Here is a 25,081-nt window from a genome sequence, read left to right on the forward strand (position 1 = left end):
GAAAGGAATTAAATGGAATTGAATCATTAAAAATTTAAAATGACATTCAAATGTTTGGTTTGCACGCAAGAATGTAAAGGAGCATTCGCATCCCAAAACAATGTGCATTACCAATTAAAGGTTAGAAATGTTCATTCTCATTCTAATTTAAAAATCAAATAGAGGAGGGGCCACTATTAACTAATTAAATGGTATCATGATATTGCATACTAATTAATTATTCAATTTTATAGGGAGTTGGACATATATTAGAGGGAATTGTAAAAGGCTCTTTGCTGTGGATTTAAGTCCAGAACATGAAAGCATGGATCATAACTCAATTTCTAGCCTTCAAATTTGAACTCGAACTACATATGTATAAAATAAACTGGAGAGAAATTTTAAACATGAAAAAGTTAGCATACTTGAGTATGTGAAATTTGAGCCATTAGATTGTAAGATGTTAATTTAAAAGAATTGATGTTTTGCAATTGAATGACTCACTATTCTAAAATAATTTTTTTATCCTATCTAATACCGTTCGCAACTAAAAAAAGAAAGAGAAAAAAGAAAAAAGAATTCAACTGCAAATCTGCAATACCATTGGTCCATTACTATATTGAAAAGAGAGTGGCATTTTGGAGAATCTCCAAAAAGGCGATCCTTTTTTAGTCCCAACAAGACGTCTATAAAAGGAAGGCCAGCCAGCAGAAAATATCAGTTCTAACTTCTAAACTGAGCTCTCTCTGAGATTGCCTGAAAGAAATATCGTCTTTATTCTTGTGATCAGAGATGAATTGTCTTCAGAATCTTCCTGGGTCAGTCATCAACTTCGATCACATGTTCTAAAATAATTACCAATTTTCTTCATCAATTAATTAATTTTTTTATTTTCCAAATTCCCAGATCCCCTGCTTTGCCTCTCCGTGGCTTCAGATGGCAACCCAGAAAGCCTTCGTTCTCTCTCGCAACTCTGGTACACAATTCTTTCACTAATGCGTACGTACATACATACATGTGTGCTTGTGTGTGTGAAAATTTTCACGAACTTTATGTTGAATGCAGGGAGTGATGAATAGTGCCGACCTACCCAGAAGTATGGCCGTGAAGGTAGTTTTTCCTGTGATTTTTGGATTGAATATTTGCTTCAATTGTTTGTCATACCTCATTGTATGGATCTTATAACCCATTGTTCTTTTCTGGGGTTTTTTTTCTCTTTCTTTTGTGTGAAACAAAAGCTCTGGAAGACGGTAGTACATGATTTGTGTATTTATGTGTATGTATGTATCTTTTTCTCATTTCTAATTGAGTTTAGCCAACTGTATATCATTCCCATTTCCCAACTTAAATTTGATGTTTCCCAGATGAGAATTGAAAATAAACAAGTCTAAATAACAGCCCTTTGTTGCTAGTTTAAGCTTCTGAAGTAATTGTTAATTTATCATGGTTTAAGAGGATTAGATAATGGATTTATTATCCTACCCTACTCTTTTTGATAATTAAACGCACCAAACAAAAACAAAAAACAACCCACATGGGCACAAGGTCCACATATGCTGCTCTTTGTCAGTTTAAGCTTTTAGACTAAACTGTAACTTCTTGTGACATAAATTTTACCCAATGTATTGGACAGCGTTCTTTTGACATAAATCTGTCAATCATGACCGTGATGATGGCCCAATTATATTAAGTAGTCGTTATATTTGCGTGCGTCTGTGGGTCTTTGTGTTTTGTTGTGGAGTAATTGGACATGAGCAGAATGCATGCCATTATTAAATCAGTTGTTTGGTTTGTTGAGAAATGTTGTCTTGGAAGCTGTTATCGACCATGCTACTTGATGTGATTTGAATATTTTAAATGTGTTTGTATTTAGGCAATTTCTGGTTCCAAGCCCAGTGCTGAAGCAAAAGAGGAAAACTCTGAAGTGAAAGAGGTGAAATCTGAGATATATAGTAATACCATGACAGAAGCCATGGGTGCTGGTAAGTTAGTCATGCTCTATACTTTATTATGCCTGGCTCAATATACTCAGGAACTTGATATGGAAGTGTAAAATTATAGTCAGCTAGTCATGCACTGTTTTGGAAATCTGGGTCTGAAGGTGCGCAGTGTTGAGGATATAGATTCATTTACCTTTTGGTGTGAAATTTGAGTGTTTTAGGTATAATTGAATGTGCCTCCCATGATTTGCATTTTAATTTTGTTTCTGTAATTACAGCTAATCATTTCTTGTATAACATTTTGATGTAGTCCTGACCTATAGGCATGAGCTAGGTATGAACTATAACTACATACGTCCGGATCTGATTGTGGGATCTTGCCTACAGGTGATCCTTGTTTTATAGCAGACCGCATGGACAAACTTTTCCATTCTTAAAGTTACCTTGTCTGATCTTTTTCTTTCTACTTATTACCAGACTCCTGAAGATGTTGACAAGCTTCGCAGCATTGGAGTGAAGACTATTTTTTGCTTGCAAAAAGATTCAGATCTGGAGTATCCCAAAGTATATTGTCTTCAAAGTTTCAATTTGACATATGGAACTTATTATTAGAAAAATTTATTGTTGTGGCTCACTATATTAGGCATGAGGTAATAGTTGTAAAGTGTAAAATTGATTCTATAAATTCCTTCACCAGTTCTTCCAGATATTTTGGGGTTGACATTGGTGCCATTCGAGAGTATGCCAAAACATTTGATGACATTGAACACTTGCGTGCTGAAATAAGGTTAGTTCTGCTAAAATATTCAGTGTTGCTGGTTTTCTATTTTCTTTTCCAATTTAACAATGAATTTCTGACATGGAAGCATGCTACTTTGTTTGTCATTACTGAAAAGTAGAAGCAGTGGTTAACTTCAGTTTCTATTTCCCCTTGGGATTTTCTTTACCAATGATGCATTAGATATTATGTTGACATTGATTTGAACAATTTTACCTGCTCTATTTGGAGAGCAATATCAGTGACAGCTTATAAACTCTTACTTGTAATTTCATTTTTTCTCTCACGAAAATACCAAATCATTGCTCTCTCTCTCTCTCTCTCTCTCTCTCTCTCTCTCTGGGGAGGGGCGTGTGCATGTGCCCGTGCATGAGGACACATGACACATTTATATATTGTTGTTTAACCATATATAGCAAACTAATGTTTAATGTATCAGGGACTTTGATGCATACGATCTACGTCTCCGGCTTCCTGCTGTTGTTAGCAAATTCTATAAGGCCATAAATCAAAACGGAGGTGTAACTTATGTGCATTGCACTGCTGGACTTGGAAGAGCTCCTGCAGTTGCGGTATGCTTGTTAATGTTTTATTTAATAATATGCTTTCCAACTTTTGATCAAACACCTTATGGGACTAATGAAGCTTACCATTCTCATAGACCCTCAACCCCCTATGTTCCCCCCTGTTGTTTACTGTGCCCGTTACCAAGTTATTTATAATTAATTTTTTCATGATATAGAATTAGTTATGCATATTATGCATGAAAGCATGCAATTTTGTGTGTGCATGTGCAGTGTGTATTTGTTCACTCATTTGCAGCTTTTTGTAAGCCGGAATTAATCATTTTGCTTATATTAGTCACTCTTTTGGAATTTTAAATGGACTTGTTTGAAGCCTCAAGTTTTTTATTAGTAATATGACCAAGGAAAAAGGAGAAAGAATGGACACTTACAATTGAAAAGTTGTCAAATTGTAGTTCTCAATGTTTAATTATTTAAAAAAATAATAATTTAATTAGCCACATCAGACTTAATCTAAGCCATTCTAAGCATACTAATCCAGGAGTTCAAAAGTTGTGTAAAAAACTAGGGGCCATGGATCCTCCCTCATATATTATATTTTCAATGGTGCATAAGAACTTGCAAGTGGCTGCTTCCTTGTTGAAGTGCAAATATTTGTCCATGGCCCTTGCATATTTCAATCAATGAGATTGAGGCTGATTGTTGGTCATATTTGTAAATGTGTTACGTTTGGTTGCATTGCATCTGAGTAGTTCTGCTTCTCTTATAAGTTTTGACTACATCTTTGTGCTGGTCTGATGGCTTTTTTGGTGTACTTATTCATTAAAATACGAACATGAGAAAGCTTATTTTCTTGCCTTTACCATTTTATGATTTCCTACAGACAACGAATGGTTATACTTGAGAAGGTTTGGCTACATGCTTATGTACTCAGTCAAGCTATAGTAAATTTTGTAGAAAGTTATTAAAATGACACCATGCAAACAAAAAATATATGTATGCTTAGATATATCCGTGTCACAATTATTAAAATGATACACTTCTGCAAACAAAACCATAAGAACTGTTCAGAGGGTTCTCATAACTCGTAACATCAAGTTTATATGTTTGAGCTTGCATTGACTTTCATCTCATATATGTCTTTATTTGTCCATGATATTCAGCCCACCATGTTGGTTATCTCTTATTAACAATGTTCTGAAATGTTGTTATGATGGCAGTTGGCTTACATGTTCTGGGTACAGGGATACAAACTTAGTGATGCTGTCGAATTACTGCTGGTAACTTTCTGTTTCATTGGTTTTTCTGATATGCATAATATATCAATACATCATATTCTTATCAGACTATGCTCTGCCTACTTGTAAAAGACCCTATGCATTTTATTTAGTGAAAATGGAAGTTTCAAGTTATTTATCCAAAAAAAGAAAGAAAAAAAAAGTGTATATGGGTTTCATTATGGATTCGTGAAACTATGACAGGAGGACCTTGTATGTCAAGTTTTAAAACCAATAATGAATTTTATGAAGTTGTATGATATTGCCTTTCTATTTTCAAATCCCCTGTGCATACTTGTAAAAGCCCCTGTGCATATTATTTAGTGAAAGGGAAGTTTTAAGTTATTTATCCAAGAAAAGAGAGAGAAAAAAAAGAAGAAGAAGAAGTTATAAGTTTAATTATGGATTCATGAAACTAAGACAGGAGGATGTTGCATGTCAGGTTTCAACACCAATAATGAATTCTATGCAGTTGTATGACATTGCACTTTTTTTTTAAAGAATAAAGTTATGGAAAGCTTATGTCTGTGGTATGGCAGTTAGTTCGAGCAAATGAGAAAGTGGGCCGCAGTTTGTATTAATAAACTTGGATCTTTGCAATGTTTCAGAAGTATCTCACTCTAAATTTAATGCAGAGAAAACGTTCGTGCTTCCCAAAACTGGATGCTATAAAAAATGCAACTTCTGATATTGTGAGTTTCTTTTTCCTTTTCAATATTATTTCAAGTAAATCATTGTTTGTGCTTTACTCATAGCTGGTTGTCTCATGTCTAAATTCTGTCAGTTTTTGTAACCAAAAACACAATCTGTCAGTTTTCAACTGGAATGGCTCACATCCAATTTTCAAGATGCAGGTTGTTTCTTGATATAGTTTATTGTATTGCTGCAAGAAATGGATGTGATTCTTAAAATTGCTACTCCAATTTTCCTCATACGAGCATATTGATAAATACATAAAGTGCATAGCGGATTATCTCTTTTACAGTAAGTTCAGACCAATATTGACCAGAAACACATGTAATAGGTCATTTGTTACAAGGCATTAATTTACATTCCTTGACAAAATTTTCTTGCAAAAAATAGCTAGGTGATAAGTGCATCCTGCAAGGACAGATGCAAATTGGGACAAGGGGGGTCATGGCTCCCCCAAATTTCAAAAACCCCTTACTACTATCTAACGTGATTAAATTTTCAGCCTCCGAAATTAGTAGTTAGTCCACCCAAAAGTTTTGGTTTATTATATTATAGGATTTAACTTTTCACTTAAAAGTTACCTTACAAGTGGCTTTTTAACTTTTAACTCTTTTGCTAATCTTATCATTTTAACTTTAATTTTAAACATGTACTTAACAGAGAAATTCTCTTATAAGCATGAAAAAAAATAGGTGCTTGGCAATCCAATGGCTCAAATCTCAATGCTTATGTATGCTCACTTTTTTTCATGCTTATTAGAGAATTTCTCTTACTTTACATACATGTGGCATTTTTATATAGGACTTTCAAGAAAGTTGGCGACAGTTTTTCCATAATTATCATATTCCCTAGTCTTTTAGTGAGACAAGACAAATACGGATATCAAATATCATTATTATCTCTTATATCTCAAACTGTGTAGATCAAAAAGTGAGGGAAAATATATAAGTTGCAGATATTCTAAGAACAGAGGTCAAACAACACCTTCATATCAGATTTTTCAATTTATTCTTTAGTTATTTGTCGTACATAGTCATACAAAACATTATTTTTCTTCATTTTATAAAAAAAAAAAAAAAAATTATTGGTCTTGTTGCATTTTGCTTTGTTGTGTATAAAGAATATGTAAATTATAATTTATGATGTTCAATATTTTGCAAGTGAATTAAACATTTTCATCAGACAAGTTGTGTTCACTATTTCAATTTTCTGAATTTAGATTTTTGTTTTTTAGGGTTACCTTAAATAAACCTATAAAAAATGACCAAATGTGGTTTTATTCATTATGTTAACAAAGAAAAAAAATAGTTTAATGTATGTCCAAATTTAAATATAGATTACCTAATAAACAAAAGTTTTATGTAAGGCATTTTAGCCCCCCTCCACCCCCCGACTAGGACCCTAGTATTTCCATCCCTAATTTCCTGTTGCTTTGCCGCTGCTGCTTCTTCTTGGCAGGATGCCATTGTTGGTTATGTTTTTATATATTATTGATGTTTGACTTCATGAGTAATAAAAACTGTGGCAGATTTTTTCCACTTCCATTTTGTTTTAAGATCTTACTGGTGGCAGTTCAACACCCTGACAGGTGGGGAGTTGTTGAAGCTTTTTCCTTACAGATACAAGTAACTAGGTTACTTAAAAAAATGTGTGACATAACTAATAAGAGATAGTAAGGCCTCACAGAAATGGGGCAAAGAAAAATGCAACTTTTAAGTGTAGTATGGTTCTCAAATCTCAAACTTCAATTATCATTAGTAAAAATATATTTTATCATCCCCTCTGTTGAAGTGAACTTTTTTTCCTTCCCAGAAGTGCTACATAATTTTTGGTTTGATTTTTTCCTCACTTTTTCTTCTCAATACTGCTCTATCGATTCCTGTTTCTCCATGATCATATGACCGATATTTAAACTTATGAGGCTGATCTTTAAATAACTTTTCTTATTCATCAAAAAAAGAAAGGGAAATCAGGAGGAAAGTAGAAAATGGTTTTAGATGCAAAGACTTAGATTTACAACTTTGACTTTAGCTGTTTATTTTAAATTTTGAATACCTGAGGTGGTTATCTAGAATGGACTGAACTAAAGAAAACTTATTTAACAGAGAGTAAAATTTACTTGGTCGAATATCTGTCTTCTTTTTGTTGCATATAAAAGAAGTTATTACAAACTCATTTGTCACATATGTTCTCATTTGAAGCTTACAGGCATGACAAAAAAGCTTGTCACATTGACATGGGGAGATAATAATTGCTCTACAGTGGAAATCTCTGGACTTGATATTGGATGGGGTCAGGTAATGATCTTTTTATTTCAGCCCTTCAGTTTTGAGGCAGACTTCTATGCTTACTATATTGCTTCAAATTATGTTTTTAACATGTAACTTATGCTACCTGTAAATATGAAGTATGGACTGTTTCAATCAATCATGACCGACATGTGGGTATTGCTTTTTAGTTTCTCATTCTATATGTCTTTTCTCCTCTCTTTCACATCTTTAATATCTCTTATTGCTTTTCTCTTTATCTATAATTAAAAATTAAAAACCGAGAACCAAAAACAAACATGTTACCAAATTGACCCTCAGATATTATGATTAGGTGGTGATACATCATACATGATTTCATGTCTGTTGTCTTTTTCAATGTATGCTTTCCTCTTGTGGTGCTTTTACAGAGAATACCCTTACAGCTTGATGAGGAACAAGGTTCATGGATTCTCAAGAGGGAATTGCCGGTAAGCATTTGTCTGAATCGACAGTATGCTTATGTTTGGCCTTTTCAGGTCAAACATGGCTTATTAGTCAAGTCCAAATATGTGTCATTCTATAGAGAGATAATTGCATCTACAAGTTAGCCATGCTGGCTTCCAAATGGATTGCATAACATTCAATCAGAGTCCTGCACTTTATTGATCATTTTCTTGAAATAAACTCATGCTTTACAGGAAGGACAATATGAGTATAAGTACATTATCGATGGTGAATGGATGTGCAATAAATACGAGCTTATCACCTCTCCCAACAAGGATGGCCATGTCAACAATTATGTTCAAGTAAGGTTCAGCTTTGACTTTTATGTTAAAGAAGGAAATATCTTTTATGAACAAAAAAAATAAAAATAAAAATAAAAAGGACGTTCAGTTGTCTATCTTAGGCAAGAAGAAAAAGGTAAGATCTTGAGATACTAATGTCCATCAGGGCTTTGTTTCCAGCCTTTAGAATTAGTTGAACTCTTTCATTGAGATATAGATGGCATGCAACACTGCAGAAAATTGATGTTTTTGGTAGATTTTGCGAAAGAAAATTTTCTTTGCACATAAATCTTAGTTTAGGGGAGGAAAATTGGAAAATAAAATCCTCTCGTTGCAAAGATAAGTTTCGGAGTTCGTTCCCCCGAGTACTGTATAGATTTATCTCTGCTCTGGGAACAGTCCGTATGCTGTGTTGAGCACCAGCTTGGCCAAGCTAGAGGGGAGGTTTATTTCTCATTTGCTTTGCTTTTCCTGCAGGTTTTTCAGGATGATCCTAATGTAGCTGCCATACAGGGGAGGTTGACTGGTGATGATCCTCATCTCACATCAGAGGAACGACTGAAAATAAGACAGTTTCTTGAAGCTTGTCCTGATGATGAATGAACTCCGAATGGCAATGCAAGTCAGCTGCATGTAAAGTAGTAACTGTACGAGCTCCCCTTTCATAACATGTATCAATAAATATCAATAAATGTCAATTCTAGTTTGATTAACAGTTGAATAATAATAAATTCTAATTTCACCATAAATGGAACTTTCTGATGCATGCCCCGGAGCAGTTTGATGTTAGACATCGCACCTATTTGTACCACAATTGATAGGAAAAATAAAAATTATTTGTACCGCATTTTGGTAATATATTATTGACCACATTTTTAATAGAGATCGATCCTACTTGCATGGGTGGCTCTCACCTTCATTAGAGATATCGTTATACCAAAATATGACATTTTTGGTTGAAGAGGTCTAAAACAATGACATTGTAGATTTGCAAAAGACCATTAGGAATGAAGGCTGAAAAGCAAAGTAAAAAAAGATTTGCTCGTAAAGAAAAAGAAGGTTGAAGCTGGATAAAGGCGTCAACTCGAACGCCAGGACCTCTTTTAGTATCACATGCTTTTGAATGTGAATTTTTGCGAGAGGAATGGGTGGTGTGTGGAGACCAACTGTTTCTTTCAATTATTTGTTATTATTATTGTATATTGGTCTTTGGAATTAAGGAATTGCAATTTGACGTACCAAAAGCTGGTAAAAAATTTGAAGATCCACACGTGCTTTCATGTTAGTTAATATAAGTTGTCCACATGTTTTAACTTAAGTCATGCTATATGTGAGAGGTTGTTGAGAGGATTGAATATTGGAAATGCAAAGTTTTGCCTTATAATATATAATGTCTTAAGCTTTTTCACTTATTGTCTATTGGTTTTGATTTGATACTCTAACTTTTACACAAAAGAAGTATAATTGGCCAGCATAGTGTGAAGAAGCCTTTCTTTCTTTCTTTCAATCCCTTAAGCAATACTTCAATGACCAACAATTACAATAAGCGTTGGAACTTCCAAACTCAAATGCTCGTTTATATGGGCGTTCAAACACTCGTTTATAAACTGAATTAAATTGATTTAATTATCATTTGGTGGGTTTAGTGAGTCTAACCAACTGAGCTGCCCGTCCCTATAGTCATTTAAAAGTGTGGAATGAATTTCCTAAAAAAAAAAAAGTGTGGAATGAGTGTATGAATCAGCAAGTGTGAATCTATATATGAAGAAACGTTAATGAAATGATTAATCAAACTTTACTGCCTTAATAACAATAAGGGTAGTTTTGGAATAATCAAACTTTACTGCCTTAATAACATTAAGGGTAGTTTTGGAAACTGCAGGAGGACTATGGTAGTAGATATTTGGAGGAGTATTTACATTTACACCCCCTAAGGTTTATTGTCTTTTCACATACACTCCCTGAGGTTTTAAAAATTACACATATATCCTCTGAGATTTCAAAACTGTTACACATAATCCTTAAAGTGAGATAAAAAAATGATGAAAAAGTATGCAAAAAAATATGCAAAACAGCATGCTAAGGGGGTATAATGGCCTAATAAGATTACTCAAGGTGTAAAATCCAACCTCAATACAAATATCTTCTTATTTGTTTATTTATTGTTTTCTCTTACAGGAGGTTATGTGTAACAGTTTTAAAATCTCAGGGAGTGTGTATAATTTTTAAAACCTCAAAAAATGTATGTGCAAAGACAATAAATCTCAGAAGTATAAATATAAATAACTCATATTTGAGGTCAAATATCACCTCCAAAATATCATTTATACAATATTTTAAAATACTCAATAGTTTAATCCATGTAGCAAAGCTAACAAGTACAAATGTTGTTTGATCATTTGTAATCGAACCAAGTACAAAAACAAAATCAAAGGTTGTCTGAAGTACACTCTCATTCTCATGTGAACAGTGAACATTATTACCAATCCTTCTCAAACAAATTAATAACAACCAACCCCACAGCTGAGTTGTTAGCCAAACACAGAAAACAAAAAAAAATATAAACTCTCGCTATCCAACCCACTTATCAATCATAGTCGGCCCACTACCTGACAGCCTAACAAAACTGTATGCAAAATGTGACGTCAGCTTCAATAAGAAAGTGATGCTAATTAAAGACTGCTTTAAATACCCCTCTCTCATTTACTCACTACACCCCCAATACTAAATAATTCTATTCTTTTAATTCTAATTTGGTCATTTATACAAATATTTCTATATGCCATACACATTCGTATCATATTCAAAATACTTACTGTATATATATCATTATTTTAACAATAATGCTAGTTGTCTCACATTTTTTTTTTATATTTGTATCATGTCTGATGTGTCATTATTTTACTGAAAGGATATATTTTTTTTTTTTTAGATTTTATTTTTTAATTTTTAGTGTCTAATATAATTGTTAAAAATATGTCATAAATTCAAAATTTATAGTCGGTGATTAATTAATTTCTAAGAATAAATAAATAATGACCAAATCAGTGTCCATTCGTATTTAAATAAATAAAAGATTATCATAATTTATTTATTTTGTAAAGATAACATATTATTTTTTAAATAGCGTATAATACCATCTTACATCTAATCAACTTCTACAGCATATAAAATAAAAAAGCAAGGAAAACGCGTTTTGGCTTTCAACGCTTTTGATAAGGTCAAAACGTCAAGTCGTGAACTTATTTGTCGTTTTCACACATGATTGGTTCGCTGACTCACTCACAAGACACACAAATACACACCCTACCGAACAAAAAAAGTATTTTTTTTTTTTTTTATCAAGGCCAAAAGCATAAATAGGATGATAGGTGGGCCCACACGCAGAATGCGCGATAAACTGTTTCGCTTTTTAATGAGTTGAGAAATTGGCACGACACTAGGCTTACGTTTAGACTGTTCGACAGTTTCAATTTGACACATAAAAATAAGAACAAATTACATACATACATATTATATATTTTAATTTAGTATTTCAAGTTTAAAAAATTACACGTCAGTACTTCAATTTTCATTTCGTGACAAATACATACATTCGTTAAATTTTTAGTCTAAGAGATCGTTAACTGCCTACATGACACACTGACATAGCTTTTAAAAAATGCCACATACACAACCAAAAAAAAAAAAAAATCAATAAACTTTTAAAAATGAAATAATTATAAAAACAAAACAAAAAAAATAAAAAAAACCAATAATTCAATTAAAAACAAACAAACAAACAAAAAATAAATACAAAACCATAAAAAAAATCAATCAAAATCATCAACAAAAATCAACCCAAAAAATCCATAACCCATTCTTCTTCTTCTTCCCCACCCAACAACCCCTTCTCCTTCCCCACCCAACAACTACCCCCCAAAACCCGAACAACCCTCCTCCTTCCCAGCCACACACTCCGTCGACGAACCACAACCCAAAACCACCACCCGAGACCCACACAAATCAACCATCATCCCTCCATTGTGCTTCTGCAACTCAAAACCACAACCCGAGACCCACCAGTCACCACCCAAGACCCACCCTAACCCACAACCACCAAGACCACCCGAGACCCACCCCAACCTTCCTCTCTCCCAACCACACAAATCAACCCACCACTTGAAACCCCAAAACCCGAGCAACCCTCCTCCTTCCCAGACCCTGCTGCTGAACTACAACTCAAACCACCCTAACCCACAACCACCACCCAAGACCCACGCCAACCTTTCTTCCTCTTAGCCACACAAATCAACCCACCACCCGAAACCCCAAAACTCGAGCAACCTTCCTCCCTCCCAGACCCCGCTATTGAACCACCACCCGAGACCTACGCCAACCCTCATTCCTCCCAGCCACACAAATCAACCCACCTCCCGAAACTCCAAAACCCGAGCAACCCTCCTCCTCCCAGACTCCGCTGCCGAACAACAACCCACAACCACCACCCGAGAAAGAAAGGAAGCGAGAAGAGAGATTCGCATGAGGTGCCGTCGACCCTTGGGTCTACTTTCGGGCACGTGCAGGTAGAGGGAGGAAGAAGATGGGGTGGTCTCGCAGGAGAAAGAGAGAGGGAGAGAAGAGATAGTAAATTTTTTTATATTTAATTATTAGGGTTTTTAATTTTTTTTATAATTATTTATTTTATTTTTAAAAGTTTATTATTTTTGTCTATGTGGCATTTTTTAAAGCCACGTCAGTGTGCTACGTAGGCGGTTAACGACATTTCAGACGGAAAATCTAACGGAGACATATGGTTTTCACGAAATGAAAGTTGATGTATTGACGTGCAACTTTTTGAACTTGAGGAATTAAGTTGAAATATAAGGTATATTTGAGATACTTATGTGTAATTTGCTCTAAAAATAAAGTGCCGATCTTTTGGCATTTAAATTGTTCGATAGTTTCAATCGGACGACAGTTTTTATCCTAAAATTGCATAAATAGGTACTTATATAAATGCATTTTATCTCTTTGTTGCATATACATATGAAAATAAATACACCAACACAAAACATACAAAAGTACAAATCAATAAATCATTTAGAATCATGTTCACTTTAATTTTGTCTATACTCATTAGTTACAATGTAAAACTATTCCCTAGTTGAATCACCAAGAGCTCGGTAAGGAGCCGATTGCTAGTCTAATATTTAAACAAAAATAGGTAGCCATTTTTAATACCAAATACCTTAATGAATTATTTTAGTGATAATTCATTAAGACAAGCTTCGAAGTGAATAATCATTGCAATAAAAAAATAAAAGTGGATAATGATTTAGTGATAAAAAAAAAAATTTAAATTTAAAAATAAAAAATATTTTGAAAAATAGAAAATGCAAACACTTGGTAAGTCGCACTCGCACATAGGATAGTTACACTTGCATTCATTTCACGTTGACGAGAAAGAAAGCAAAAGAAGAACTACGCTCTGCGAATCATCGCCCTCTCTCTATCTCTATCTCTATCGCAATGCCACCACCCCACTATCACCTGCACTTTCTCTCTTAACATTTTTTCGAGGCAATTTTCCGTCGGAAAATAGCCAACGAGAGAAAAAGAAATCAAATCCTTGCAATCAATGGGCCGGGACTCGTCGTCTCCTCCAGCTAGCCTCGACGACAATGCCGGCGCCGGCGGCAACAACAACGATCTAAGCTTCCACTCGATTCGCGATCGTTTCCCCTTCAAGCGGAACCCTAACCCCGGCCACTACTACAAAGACCGAGCCCGGGCGGCGTTGGCGGATCGCAGCCAGTTCCTGCGGCCCAGATCGCACCACAACCCCGCCTCCCGCTTCTATCGCAAGGGCTTGCTCTGGCTTCTTTTTCCCTTCAAAGGAAAGTCGGCCTTCTATTTGGTCCTCATCTTCGCCGTCTTCGTGTTCGCCACGGCCTCGATGGTGTTGCAGAGCTCCATGACCTTGGTCTTTCGGGGGCCGGCAGGAGGAGGAAGTGACAGAGGGCGGTTGCTCAGGGAAGGCTTGAAGTTCGGGAGCACGCTGAGGTTCGTTCCTCGCCGGAGGGTCTCGTGGAGGTTCGTGGAGGCTGATGGGCTTGATCGGGCTCGTTTGGAGCCCAGGATTGGTGTCCGCCCGCCAAGGCTCGCTCTTGTGAGTAGTGTTATTGCCTTGCTGCTTTTGCTTCATTTTCGATTGCCTTTTGTTAATTTGGGAATGCATTTCGTAATACAAATTGGTCAATTGTGTTTATCTAAGTGTGATTTAAGTCTGTTAATCATTTTCTTCTTTTGGAAAGAAACTCTGTTGATCATTTGGTTAAGCACTTTTTCACAATGAGAGCGAATTGGGAGCTGGTAAATGGAGTTTACATGGATGTTTGGTTTCTGGGAAAACAGAAGGGAAATAAATGGGCTATAATATAATTATTTGTAGTAACTTTTCTTATGAATGTTTAATGGTTTAATAATCACCTTATTTTCCTCAGTTAAGACTTAAGACTTGAAGATTATCAAGTTTAGGTGCATTGTTTTGAGTGGAGGTTTACAGGTTCTAAAGTCCTAGATAATAAAATATTGAAGATACTGAATTTTGATTTCTTTTGGTTTTTCTGACTTCTTTGAGGGTTACAAGTGAATTGGCACTGGTTGGGTATAAATTGAGAAACTTGGGGGAAGCAGCTGTTGGGGCTTATGGGAATATGTGGAAAGATTCAAACAAGTAAGAATGGTTCAAAGAGGATATCTAGTCTTAATTAAGGCTTAAGAGGAGGAAAAATCTTTGTGATAGGGCAAGGAAGGTTGGACTTGAACATTTGAGGAACTGCAATGAGAGGTTCGTAGACTTTTTGTGCTTTGATTCGGATCTGAATATTCTTGCTAAACTGATCAGTTGATTTTTTATTTAAATTTTTATATATAGGAGAGCTTGTAATTTGCTATATCAAGCCATTGATGTTACAAAGATGTAATTGGTGTTGTAGTCAAAGTATTCACTTAAAAGAAAAAGGATAACTTCATGGAAGACTGTTTTTGATTTGCTATATAAAGTCATTGCTGCCATAAATATCCAAAAAAGTGAAAGAAATAAGAAGCTCTAGTTGAAGTAGAGTTTCTATCGTCACCTAGCAGTAAGATATATGTATTTTATAATTTTTATGGAATGCTTTCTTTATGGAAAGAGGAGAAATTAATTCATGAGGTAGGGATAGGTAGGGGTAGGTTACAATGGGAAAAACAATTTTGTTGCAAAGGTGCGGAAATCATCGGAGGTATTGGAGAAAAATGAAAAAGGAAAGTACTTTAGACCAGAGAGTGATGTTATCAGATTGGACTTTATAACGAAAGAAAAAGACTGGACTTTAATTATGCATATGGAAAACAAAAAGAATAACAGTGGTAAATGGGTAATATTTTTTAGAGAAGTTTGTTGCCACGTGTATTTCTTGAATCTTTAAGAAGGGAGGGTACACAAAATGTTGATGAGGGATACACTCTTGCTTTCATTGTGTTTTTGGAGATGAATTTAATCACAAGGGTGGGTTTGGATATTGTACGCTCAAATGGCTGATGTGGTGCAATCAGAAAGCTTGACTTTCCATGTGGATTATGATTTCTCCTTCACTTTCTTAATTGATTGAGAAGCCTGTTGTAAGGAAAAGTTTTTCCATCTCTTTGCATTAAGTGGGAAGCTATATGTTTTTGGATTGAGAAAATAATTATATGTTTAGTTTACAAGATGATTTACTTAAAATTTTTGGAACAGGTGGCTAAACAGGATTTATTCCTGATAGATGCTACATGTTTCATGTGCAAGATGACCGTTGCATAAATTATCAGTTTTTTTTCTTTGTGCAGTACCTGTAAATGATTGGATTTTATATTTAATTTCGGCATTTATTGGGTATGACTGGAGTCTTTAGTGAGGTGTTCTATGCTTGGTCAGTTTCAAAAGTTACATCCGCAGCCTTCAGGTTTTTTTGGAAGCTTTTCCTTCTCTTTTGAAGGAAATAACATGAAGATTTTACAAGGAAAAACCATTTGTCTTGACATGAAGTAGTCCTCAGATCCATTTTGTTTGGCTGTATGATTTATTTGACTGTATATATACATTTCTGGTAAACCCAGGTTTTGATAAATTGGTCACTCGAATTCTGAAACCAAACTCAATCCTCATACTCTATTTCCTTTTTAAGAGTGGAAGTTATTTCAAATAATCGAACTTGCCTAAAAAAGCTTGATCTTTGTGCTTGTAATGCTCTCGCAAATGCCAATATTCTTTGTTTGAGACACTACTGGTCCTCTCTTTCATTGTATGTGTGCTAGCTTAGAGTGGCTTGCATTATATGCATATTAACTAAATACATTGATGTTAGAAGTACATTATAGCAGCCTTTCATGGTATGGCGGTTTAGGTGCCTCAATATCACTGGTTCCATACTCTGCCACAAAAGGGAATATTATTTTAATATGTTTTGTGCATTGAATTGTTTTTCACATTGGCTGTGCTTATTTTTGTTGCATGTCAGATCTTGGGAAACATGAAGAAAGATCCACATTCATTGATGTTGATTACTGTGATGAAGAATATCAAGAACCTGGGTTATAGACTTAAGGTGAGTTCTTACATACCTTTTTTTTGTTTTTTCTTCTGATGAGAACCATAATAATTTATAATCCACACAAGGAACAACCTGTCCTCTGAGAATGCATAAAAACCTCTAGCATTCATCTGCTAGAAGCATTCATACAATATCTGACAGTATATAAGTTAACGTTGCAACAAGTCTAAAGTAAACAATATTTTAAGGAACAGTTGCCTGCCGATCTGCATGAATAAAAAAGAAAGGTATATCTTGAAATTCAGAGGAAAATGATGTCCACAACAATGCCCGAAAGAAAACAAGTTGTTCATGGTTGCTAATTTGTTGTGGGTGATTCTGGAGTCATGCGTTTCTTTGCTCATTGAGAAGCATTGTACTATTGGAGGGGGAAGGAAGCAAAAGTCTTGTGGACTTGTAGTTTGATGGTATGTTGTGGGTGGATTAAAATAAGAGGATTCTTCACAATTATTGGGGGAGGAAGTGGCTGGTATTCTTTATCTTATCATTGGTAGCAGCATATGATGTCCCTTTTTATATTGGAAAAAAGAAAGTGACAGTGCAGATTGCTGTACAGTTCTGTTATTAAAATAAGTCATTCACAAATATAAATGTGTTATCAACTGCTACTTATGCATTCTCACAATGCCTATATGACAGATTTTTTCATTAGCGGATGGTAAAGCACGCAAAATGTGGGAGCAACTTGGTGGCCAGATTTTAATTTTAGCTGTGGAGCACTACAGCCTTATTGATTGGTCAAGGTATTTGCCTTATGTTGTAATGGCTTTACCCTAATTTGTGTTTGGGTTTTCTAATTGGGTTGGAAGTGTATAAATTTTGTTGACTAGGGCAGTTTTTCTATTGTTGATCAGTAAGTGACTTTAAAATAGTGAGATCTTTGACACTTTGTCTTCTACAGTTTTGAAGGTATTATTGTTGACTCTGTGGAAGCAAAAGAATCCATTTCAAGGTGGGCTTGTTTGACCCTTTTGTAGCTCGTTGAATTCTAGTTTTTGATAATTTCGTTAAGTGTTTGTAATACTTTTATACAGAATATGAAGTAAAAGTAAATTCCGTACTGTATTAAATTATGTTGCTCTTTTTTGGGTAGCCAAAATGAATACTTGGTATGGGCTTGCCTGTTTTCTCAAGCAATATTGCTAGATGTTGTATGCCATGAGTACAGTGATGATTTTGCGGATGGATTCATGGCAGCCAACAAGTATAATTCCAGAAAGAGGAGTGACTCACTATGACTGATTGTAGCATTGGTAGTAACATATGCTGCATTGTTTGGGAGGTTTTTCCACCTCCATTCTCTTTTTATATCCTTCTTTTATCTCATATCAGCTTTCTACACCAGTTAAAACTTAAGTATATTAAAACTTGCACATGAGGAAATGCATTTATGAAGTTGCTTCAGTTGGACATTCTGTGATTAGTGAGTTTTAGATTCATGCAGCCTTATGCAGGAGCCTTTTTGTTCAGTACCACTGATATGGATAATTCAAGAAGATACACTTGCTAATCGTCTTCCATTGTATGAGGAAATGGGCTGGAAGCATCTTGTTTCTCATTGGGGAAGTGCTTTTAGCAGAGCTAATGTTGTCGTGTTTCCAGATTTCACTCTGCCGGTAGATCTCCCATTTTTTTTTTCCTAATGTTTTGGTTGTACCTTATTCTAGTTATTCTTGCAAAATGATCGATCTTTTGTTTTCCAAATTTTCTTAATTTTTCCCCCCATCCTGTATCAGATGTTATATAGTGTTCTTGATACTGGAAACTTCCTTGTCATTCCTGGATCACCAGTAGATTTCTGGGCTGCAGAAAGGTACAGTAAAACCCACAACAAGAATCATTTGAGGAAGAACAATGGATTCGAGGAAGATGATATGTTGGTTGTAGTTGTTGGAAGTTCTTTTTTCTACAATGAGCTTTCATGGGACTATGCTGTGGCGATGCATGCTATAGGACCACTGCTTACAAAATATGCAAGGAGGAATGATGAAGGACAGTCATTTAAATTTGTTTTCTTATGTGGTAATTCTTCTGATGGATATGATGATGCTTTCCAGGTAGTTAGTCTTAATCGATTCCCATTAGAATCATTGTTGTCTTAATCGTTATTACATTTTGTGCGTCTTGCATTTGATCTAAATGCATTCAAGTGCCTCTGTTTTCCTTGCAAAAGAATTTTCTTGGCTATAGGTGACTGAAAAAAGTATTTTGCAATATGAATTTGATTGCTGACAGCATGACAAGGTGACTGAAAATGAAATACTTTTGTATATTTTATTTGATAATCTGGTCAATCTTCTGATGTGTTTTACTCACCTACTGGCATTAGTTAGGACTAAGTATGAACTGCATTTTGATCCCTTTATCTCTTGTGTAGGAAGTTGCTTCACGTCTAGGACTTCTTCGTGGTTCTGTAAGGCATTATGGCTTGAATGGTGATGTGAACAGTGTGTTATTGATGGCTGACATTGTTCTCTATGGTTCTTCACAAGATGTACAGGGTTTTCCTCCATTGCTTATCCGCGCCATGACCTTTGGGATCCCGGTTATTGCACCTGATTTTCCTGTCTTGAAGAAATATGTGAGTTCAAAATTCTTCTTGTCTTGATAGTTAATTGCTATACTAGGCATGGGATCTGTTTCATTGTCTTTTACATTTTTGAAATTACAGGTAGTTGATGGTGTTCACATGATATTTTTTCCAAAAGATAATCCTGATGCTTTAATGAGGGCTTTCTCACTTATGATTTCAAACGGGAAACTTTCTAAATTTGCTCGAACGGTTGCTTCCTCTGGGAAACTTCATGCTACGAACCTGCTGGCATCAGAATGCATAACTGGTTATGCAAGGCTTCTGGAGAATGCACTCAATTTTCCATCGGATGCTCTGCTGCCAGGTCCAATCTCCCAGCTTCAACTGGGTACATGGGAATGGAATCTGTTTGGGAATGAAATAGATTATGGAATAGAGGATATGCTAAACATCGATGATAAGCAGACATCCTTGAAATCCTCTAGTATAGTTAATGTCCTTGAAGAAGAGTTTTCCGGGGTTGCTTACTCAACAAACATCTCTAAGAATGAAACTATGGATTTGGCGCACGATATTCCAACTCAACTAGATTGGGATGTCGTGAGGGAAATTGAAAGCTCTGAAGAATATGAGAGGCTAGAAATGGAGGAGGTATGGTATTTCCTGAAATAAAAGAATTTGTGTGAGTCTAAATCAATCCCACTTCGTCTTCCCCTCCCTTTATGTGTCAATGTAATTCTTTTCAAAGACAGCTGAAACAGGGAAATTTTTTTCTGTATTTGTAGCAAGAAGAAAGAATGGAGAGAGACCCTGGTGTATGGGATGACATATATCGTAATGCCCGTAAAGCTGAAAAGCTTAGGTTTGAAGCAAATGAGAGGGATGAGGGAGAACTTGAGAGGACAGGCCAGCCAGTATGCATTTATGAGATATACAGTGGATCTGGGACCTGGCCGTTCTTGCACCATGGTTCTCTGTACCGTGGGTTAAGTCTTGTGAGTTCCCCCCCACTCTTTTTTTTCCTTTTTCTGTATCTATATTCTTTATTAGTTTCTCCCTTTGAATTCATTGTTTCTACTATGCTCTTAGTTACATCTCTGCAAGTTTCATCATCTTTTCTTTGACTTGGATAACTGTGCATTTTTTTTTTCTCTGAAAACTACAATGAAAGCCTCTTTTTTTATATTTTACAATGAAAGCATTTAAACATGCATTCACCCAATGCTTTCATTAGGTTCATAGCTATTTCTTTTTTGGTTTAAATACAAAATACTCTACTTCTTATTGTTTTTATATACCTGCTAATGATAACTGAATTCCTTATTTTCTTATAGAGAATTCTCTCTTGAACTCTGAAATAATAATTTTACATCTGTATACTCATGCCTTATTTTTTGAACTTATCCTACAATGTATGTGGTAGTCTACAAGAGCACAGCGGTCAACATCAGATGATGTGGATGCTGTTGACCGGCTTCCCATATTGAATGACACTTACTATCGCAATATTCTCTGTGAGATTGGAGGAATGTTCGCCATTGCAAACAAGGTGGATAGCATTCATAAGAGACCTTGGATTGGGTTTCAATCTTGGCGTGCTGCTGGTAGGAAGGTATTTCTTATTGTCGGTGGAAATTTTTGTTTAAGAATATTTGTTCAGTCTCATTGGGCCCCATCCCGCAATGTGGTCTGATGATCCAAATTGTCTTCTTTTGTATTTTCATTGAAGGATCATCCATGCAAAAACTCAATTAAGTCTAAAACCGTTTATTAATCTAGTTGTTGTCAAATAATATACACAGTTTCCGATAAACATATCAATGATCACAATGATAATTAAAGGACTAAAAAATTTCCAATTTGACTGATTTTTTGCATGGATGATCTTGAATGGGAACCTAAAAAAACAGACGTTTGGATCATGGGAAAACATTGTAGGGTGGGCCCCAACAATCTGGTCCCTTCCTTAAACTGAGTACATCCATATAACTGGACTCTATGTACACATAAACTCGCAATATTATATATATATATATATATAGGATTAGGATTAGGATCCTGGGACACAAACTTTTACAAATATTTTTACAAAGTTTTTGTGCTCTTAGATCTAGTTAGGTCCATGGTCTAAAAAAAGCTGAGGTGACTTTATTCTACTAAATGATTGGCATGAAAATAAAAATAAACTTCAATTGATCATGTAATGAACTTTTTTCTTTGGACTGAAACATGTAATGCAGTAAGGAGATAGCTATAAGGAAAAATTTTAGGCTACGAGTATTCAACCTGTTATGTCCCGATTGATGTATGTATGCATGCCATCATAAACCTGTCCGCTCTCTTCTTTAGTTTGCCATTATATCCATCATTGTTTTTCTAATGTATCATTGTTCTTTAGTTTGCCATCATAAACCTGTATGCACGGTTCTTCAGTTTGCCATCATGTCCATCTTTGTTTTCCCAAATCAGGTTTCTTTGTCCAAGAGAGCTGAACAAGTTTTGGAAAAAACAATACAAGACAACACAAAAGGAGATGTGATATACTTTTGGGCACACTTGAACACGAATGGTGGAGTGACAGGAAGCAAAGATGCACTCACTTTTTGGTCTGCATGTGACATCTTGAATGAGGGCCATTGCAGGTATGCTGTTTGATATATTAGTCGTACTACTTTTGTTTGCATACAGAACTTGGGTGGAGTTATATCTGTCACTGTTGTCAAGGTTTGTGAACTAAATATATGATGCCGTGCTGTAAGGAGATACTCTTTTGAACAATGGATGTTGTGGCTGGTATTTTGAGAATAAGGTTCCTTGTCCTGCCTCTTCCCTGTCATCCAATGCCAACAGTGCACTTTGAACCAAATCCTTTGAAGAATGGCTTCCAGTTACATTATTGTTATGCATCCAATAAATTTTTGGATTGCTAGACCAGTAAATCACCCAATTAGCTTTGATGCTGGCTTTATAAAATCATGTATGACATTTTTTGCTGAACTGCTCTTTAATATTACCAATCTGAAAAACAATGGTCTACATATTGAAATACAGGTTTTTTTTTTTTTTTTTTTTTTTTCTTTTTTGTGTGTGAGTAGATACACACAACACAGTTAAATTACTTTTTTTTTACTTAATCAACAAAAAAGATGGGGCATAGTCAATTTCATGTGGGTTTGCAAAACGTACATACATATAGACATGCACACAGATTTTGTGGGTGTTTTAGGTTTCATATTTCCAAAATTCAATTGTGATTGGATTTGCCTGGGTCTTATAGTCATGAGTTTAATTTTAATTAATTCATGAAGATAGATGTTCTTCAAACATGACTTTCATCCCTCCAAAATGCATGCAGAAATGTTTTTGAAGATGCATTCCGCTCGATGTATGGTTTGCCATCTAATACAGAAGCTCTTCCTCCCATGCCAGAAGATGGTGGTCACTGGTCTGCCTTGCATAGCTGGGTGATGCCAACTCGTTCCTTCCTTGAGTTCGTAATGTTTTCTCGGTAATTTACAGAGAATCAGAAATCCACTTGACAGCAAATTCTGTTTTGTTCAGACAAAAAGAACTTGCAGATGGTTATTGGTGAGGTTATATCTGAAATTTTGTATTTGAACTGCAGGATGTTTGTTGATTCTCTTGATGCACTGCACACCAACTCCAGCCACAAAAGTATGTGCTTGTTGGGTTCTTCCGACCTTGAGGTATGTTATGCAGGTCTTTAGTTGTGTTTTTGTGGTCCCACTGGGAGTTTAACATTCCTCACTTACTGTTTAATAATCAACAGAGAAAGCATTGTTACTGTCGGGTACTAGAATTCCTTGTCAATGTCTGGGCTTACCATAGTGCACGGAAGATGGTTTACATAGATCCGGTCTCTGGTTCAGTGGAGGAGCAGCACCCAGTTGAGCAACGCCAAGGATTCATGTGGGCAAAATATTTTGATAGTACATTACTAAAGAGTATGGATGAAGATTTAGCAGAATCTGCAGATGATGGTGACCATCCAAGGGAGATGTGGTTGTGGCCATTAACTGGGGAAGTGCATTGGCAAGGAATTTATGAGAGGGAAAGGGAAGAGAGATATAGGCTAAAGATGGACAAGAAAAGGAAAACAAAAGAAAAATTATTGGAAAGAATGAAGTATGGATACAAGCAGAAGTCACTTGGGGGATAGAAAGCTTATAATTTGTAACTGAAATGGTCAAATTCTAATTCCGGCACACTCAAAAGTATAATACTGCTACTGAACTCGTTATTTCTCAAGATGAGAGTGGGAGAAGACTCTCGAGGTTTGAGGATTGGCTTAATTCTTTCTAACAGCAACAACATATGGTTCGCAAGAATGGATTTCGTAGGTATTTTTCTAACTGAATATAACTGAATATATATATATATATACTCAGTGAAGCCAAGGGAAGACAAGGTAGCTTTCCACAATTGCAGCTCACTAGCATACGAGGCAGGCGGTTAACTTCGCATTTTAGGTGGCAAAGAGGACCAAGCTTTTGAATAGTACCAACATTCATTGACATTCTTTTTCACAACTAGAAACATGTGTATTCTTTTTGGCAATGTCATAGGCAATTTTGATTAAAATAAAGCAGTTCTTGTTTTGATTTTTGAATCACTGAGCATACGAGCAATTTCAATGCTCATTTTTCAGTTAGAAATTTGATTGTTCATTCGGGACAGTGCCCTGTATATGATGCATCCCGGGTAAGGTCCTAATGACTACGGCGAGTTAGATTGCTAGAGGCATGCAGGCCATGTTTAATGGAATGGAAATTCTACTAATGCTGAACCCTCCTTTTTTTCATTTTCGGTTTCATGCTGAACTCTTTGTTATCTTGTAATTTCCTTTTTCCTTTTTGGGATTCTTGACTGTTGCCTGCTTTGGTTATTAGATTAGGGCAGCTTTTACATTGTCAGATGGCTGAGTTTGAAGCTGTGTTACCTGAGGAACCAATTCTAACTGGATGTGGCTGTCTGTGTCTTGGCCAAGAGGTTTAGGGGTTTAGCTATTTGTTAATATGAATTCTCATATAGCTGCTGTTTCCACACAATAGAATGTTGTGGTATAGCTGGGACTCCTGGGAGAGCTCTGTCACTACCACTACTGGATTGTATTTCTGATGGTTCATGCACCTAAAATTTGATCAGTCTATCTATTTTCTCTCTATTTTTATAGAAGAAACCGAATTCCAATCTTTCCCTTTGGTGAACTTATAAAAATTTTAAAACAAAACTAAAGAGAAGGAGCAGCTATGGTCGGCTACTGACAAGGCCTTCATCTCTGGAAACTAGGGATCACGGGTCAATGCTCCCACAGAAAGGCTCTGTCTTCTTTAACAATGAAATAATTTACCTGGCCAAAAAAAATAAGGGAAAAATTTTCAAATAGGACACCTAGTTTAGGGTCAATTTTAGTTTAGGACACCAGTTTGAGTTTGTCCTAGTTTAGGACACATATTTAAGATTTGTATTAATTTGGGACAATCCGTCAACTCAGTTAAAATTTTCGTTAAAATGAGGGATAATTTGGACATTTTGTATTTTAAAAACAGTAAAAAAAAAACAAAAAGGTTACCACTAAAAAACTAAAACCATTAATACTAAAAATAAATTAAAATATTTAAAACTAATTTTATGATCTTTGAAAACTCTCATCTCTCACCTCTCTGGATCTCTCAATCTCATCT

At 35.4% G+C, this 25,081-nt stretch overlaps 2 protein-coding genes across 3 annotated transcripts; both read left to right on the forward strand.

Moving 5' to 3' along the window:
• Positions 1-646: 646 nt before the first annotated feature.
• On the forward strand, positions 647-9,083 carry SEX4 (dual specificity protein phosphatase (DsPTP1) family protein). The gene is made up of 14 exons (XM_086238018.1): positions 647-797; positions 886-955; positions 1,045-1,089; positions 1,853-1,961; positions 2,230-2,306; positions 2,397-2,473; positions 2,626-2,706; positions 3,137-3,269; positions 4,442-4,501; positions 5,134-5,190; positions 7,393-7,488; positions 7,869-7,928; positions 8,139-8,246; positions 8,703-9,083. Exons 1-14 carry the CDS (start codon positions 772-774, stop codon positions 8,826-8,828), a joined length of 1,125 nt encoding a protein of 374 aa, XP_086094144.1. The 5' UTR covers positions 647-771; the 3' UTR covers positions 8,829-9,083.
• A 4,582-nt stretch (positions 9,084-13,665) lies between these two features.
• Positions 13,666-24,712, forward strand: LOC147291206 (UDP-Glycosyltransferase superfamily protein). Of its 2 annotated transcripts, none has more exons than XM_086238423.1 (14): positions 13,666-14,376; positions 16,751-16,837; positions 17,483-17,586; positions 17,745-17,795; positions 18,288-18,459; positions 18,580-18,900; positions 19,221-19,424; positions 19,515-20,027; positions 20,162-20,371; positions 20,800-20,988; positions 21,846-22,018; positions 22,732-22,884; positions 23,002-23,083; positions 23,167-24,712. In XM_086238423.1, the coding sequence occupies exons 1-14, from the start codon at positions 13,846-13,848 to the stop codon at positions 23,554-23,556; spliced, it is 3,180 nt and encodes a 1,059-aa protein (XP_086094549.1). In that variant the 5' UTR covers positions 13,666-13,845; the 3' UTR covers positions 23,557-24,712. The 2 variants fall into 2 exon arrangements, with proteins under 2 accessions (XP_086094549.1, XP_086094550.1); XM_086238424.1 differs by lacking the exon at positions 13,666-14,376 and adding an exon at positions 14,911-15,057.
• Positions 24,713-25,081: the final 369 nt, after the last annotated feature.

This window comes from Dryas octopetala, chromosome 3 (assembly GCF_963921425.1).
Source record: "Dryas octopetala chromosome 3, drDryOcto1.1, whole genome shotgun sequence".
Taxonomy (NCBI): Eukaryota; Viridiplantae; Streptophyta; class Magnoliopsida; order Rosales; family Rosaceae; genus Dryas; species Dryas octopetala.

Bases quoted from the DNA above. Each gene is read 5' to 3' on its own strand.
- LOC147291206 (XM_086238423.1), top strand. From the start codon at position 13,846: ATGGGCCGGGACTCGTCGTCTCCTCCAGCTAGCCTCGACGACAATGCC. The intron at 17,796-18,287 runs GTGGGCTTGTTT...AGATTCATGCAG, and splicing joins GCAAAAGAATCCATTTCAAG to CCTTATGCAGGAGCCTTTTT. The intron at 20,989-21,845 runs GTATTTCTTATT...TTCCCAAATCAG, and splicing joins GGCGTGCTGCTGGTAGGAAG to GTTTCTTTGTCCAAGAGAGC.
- SEX4 (XM_086238018.1), top strand. From the start codon at position 772: ATGAATTGTCTTCAGAATCTTCCTGG. The intron at 2,307-2,396 runs GTGATCCTTGTT...ACTTATTACCAG, and splicing joins TTGTGGGATCTTGCCTACAG to ACTCCTGAAGATGTTGACAA. The intron at 4,502-5,133 runs GTAACTTTCTGT...AATTTAATGCAG, and splicing joins ATGCTGTCGAATTACTGCTG to AGAAAACGTTCGTGCTTCCC.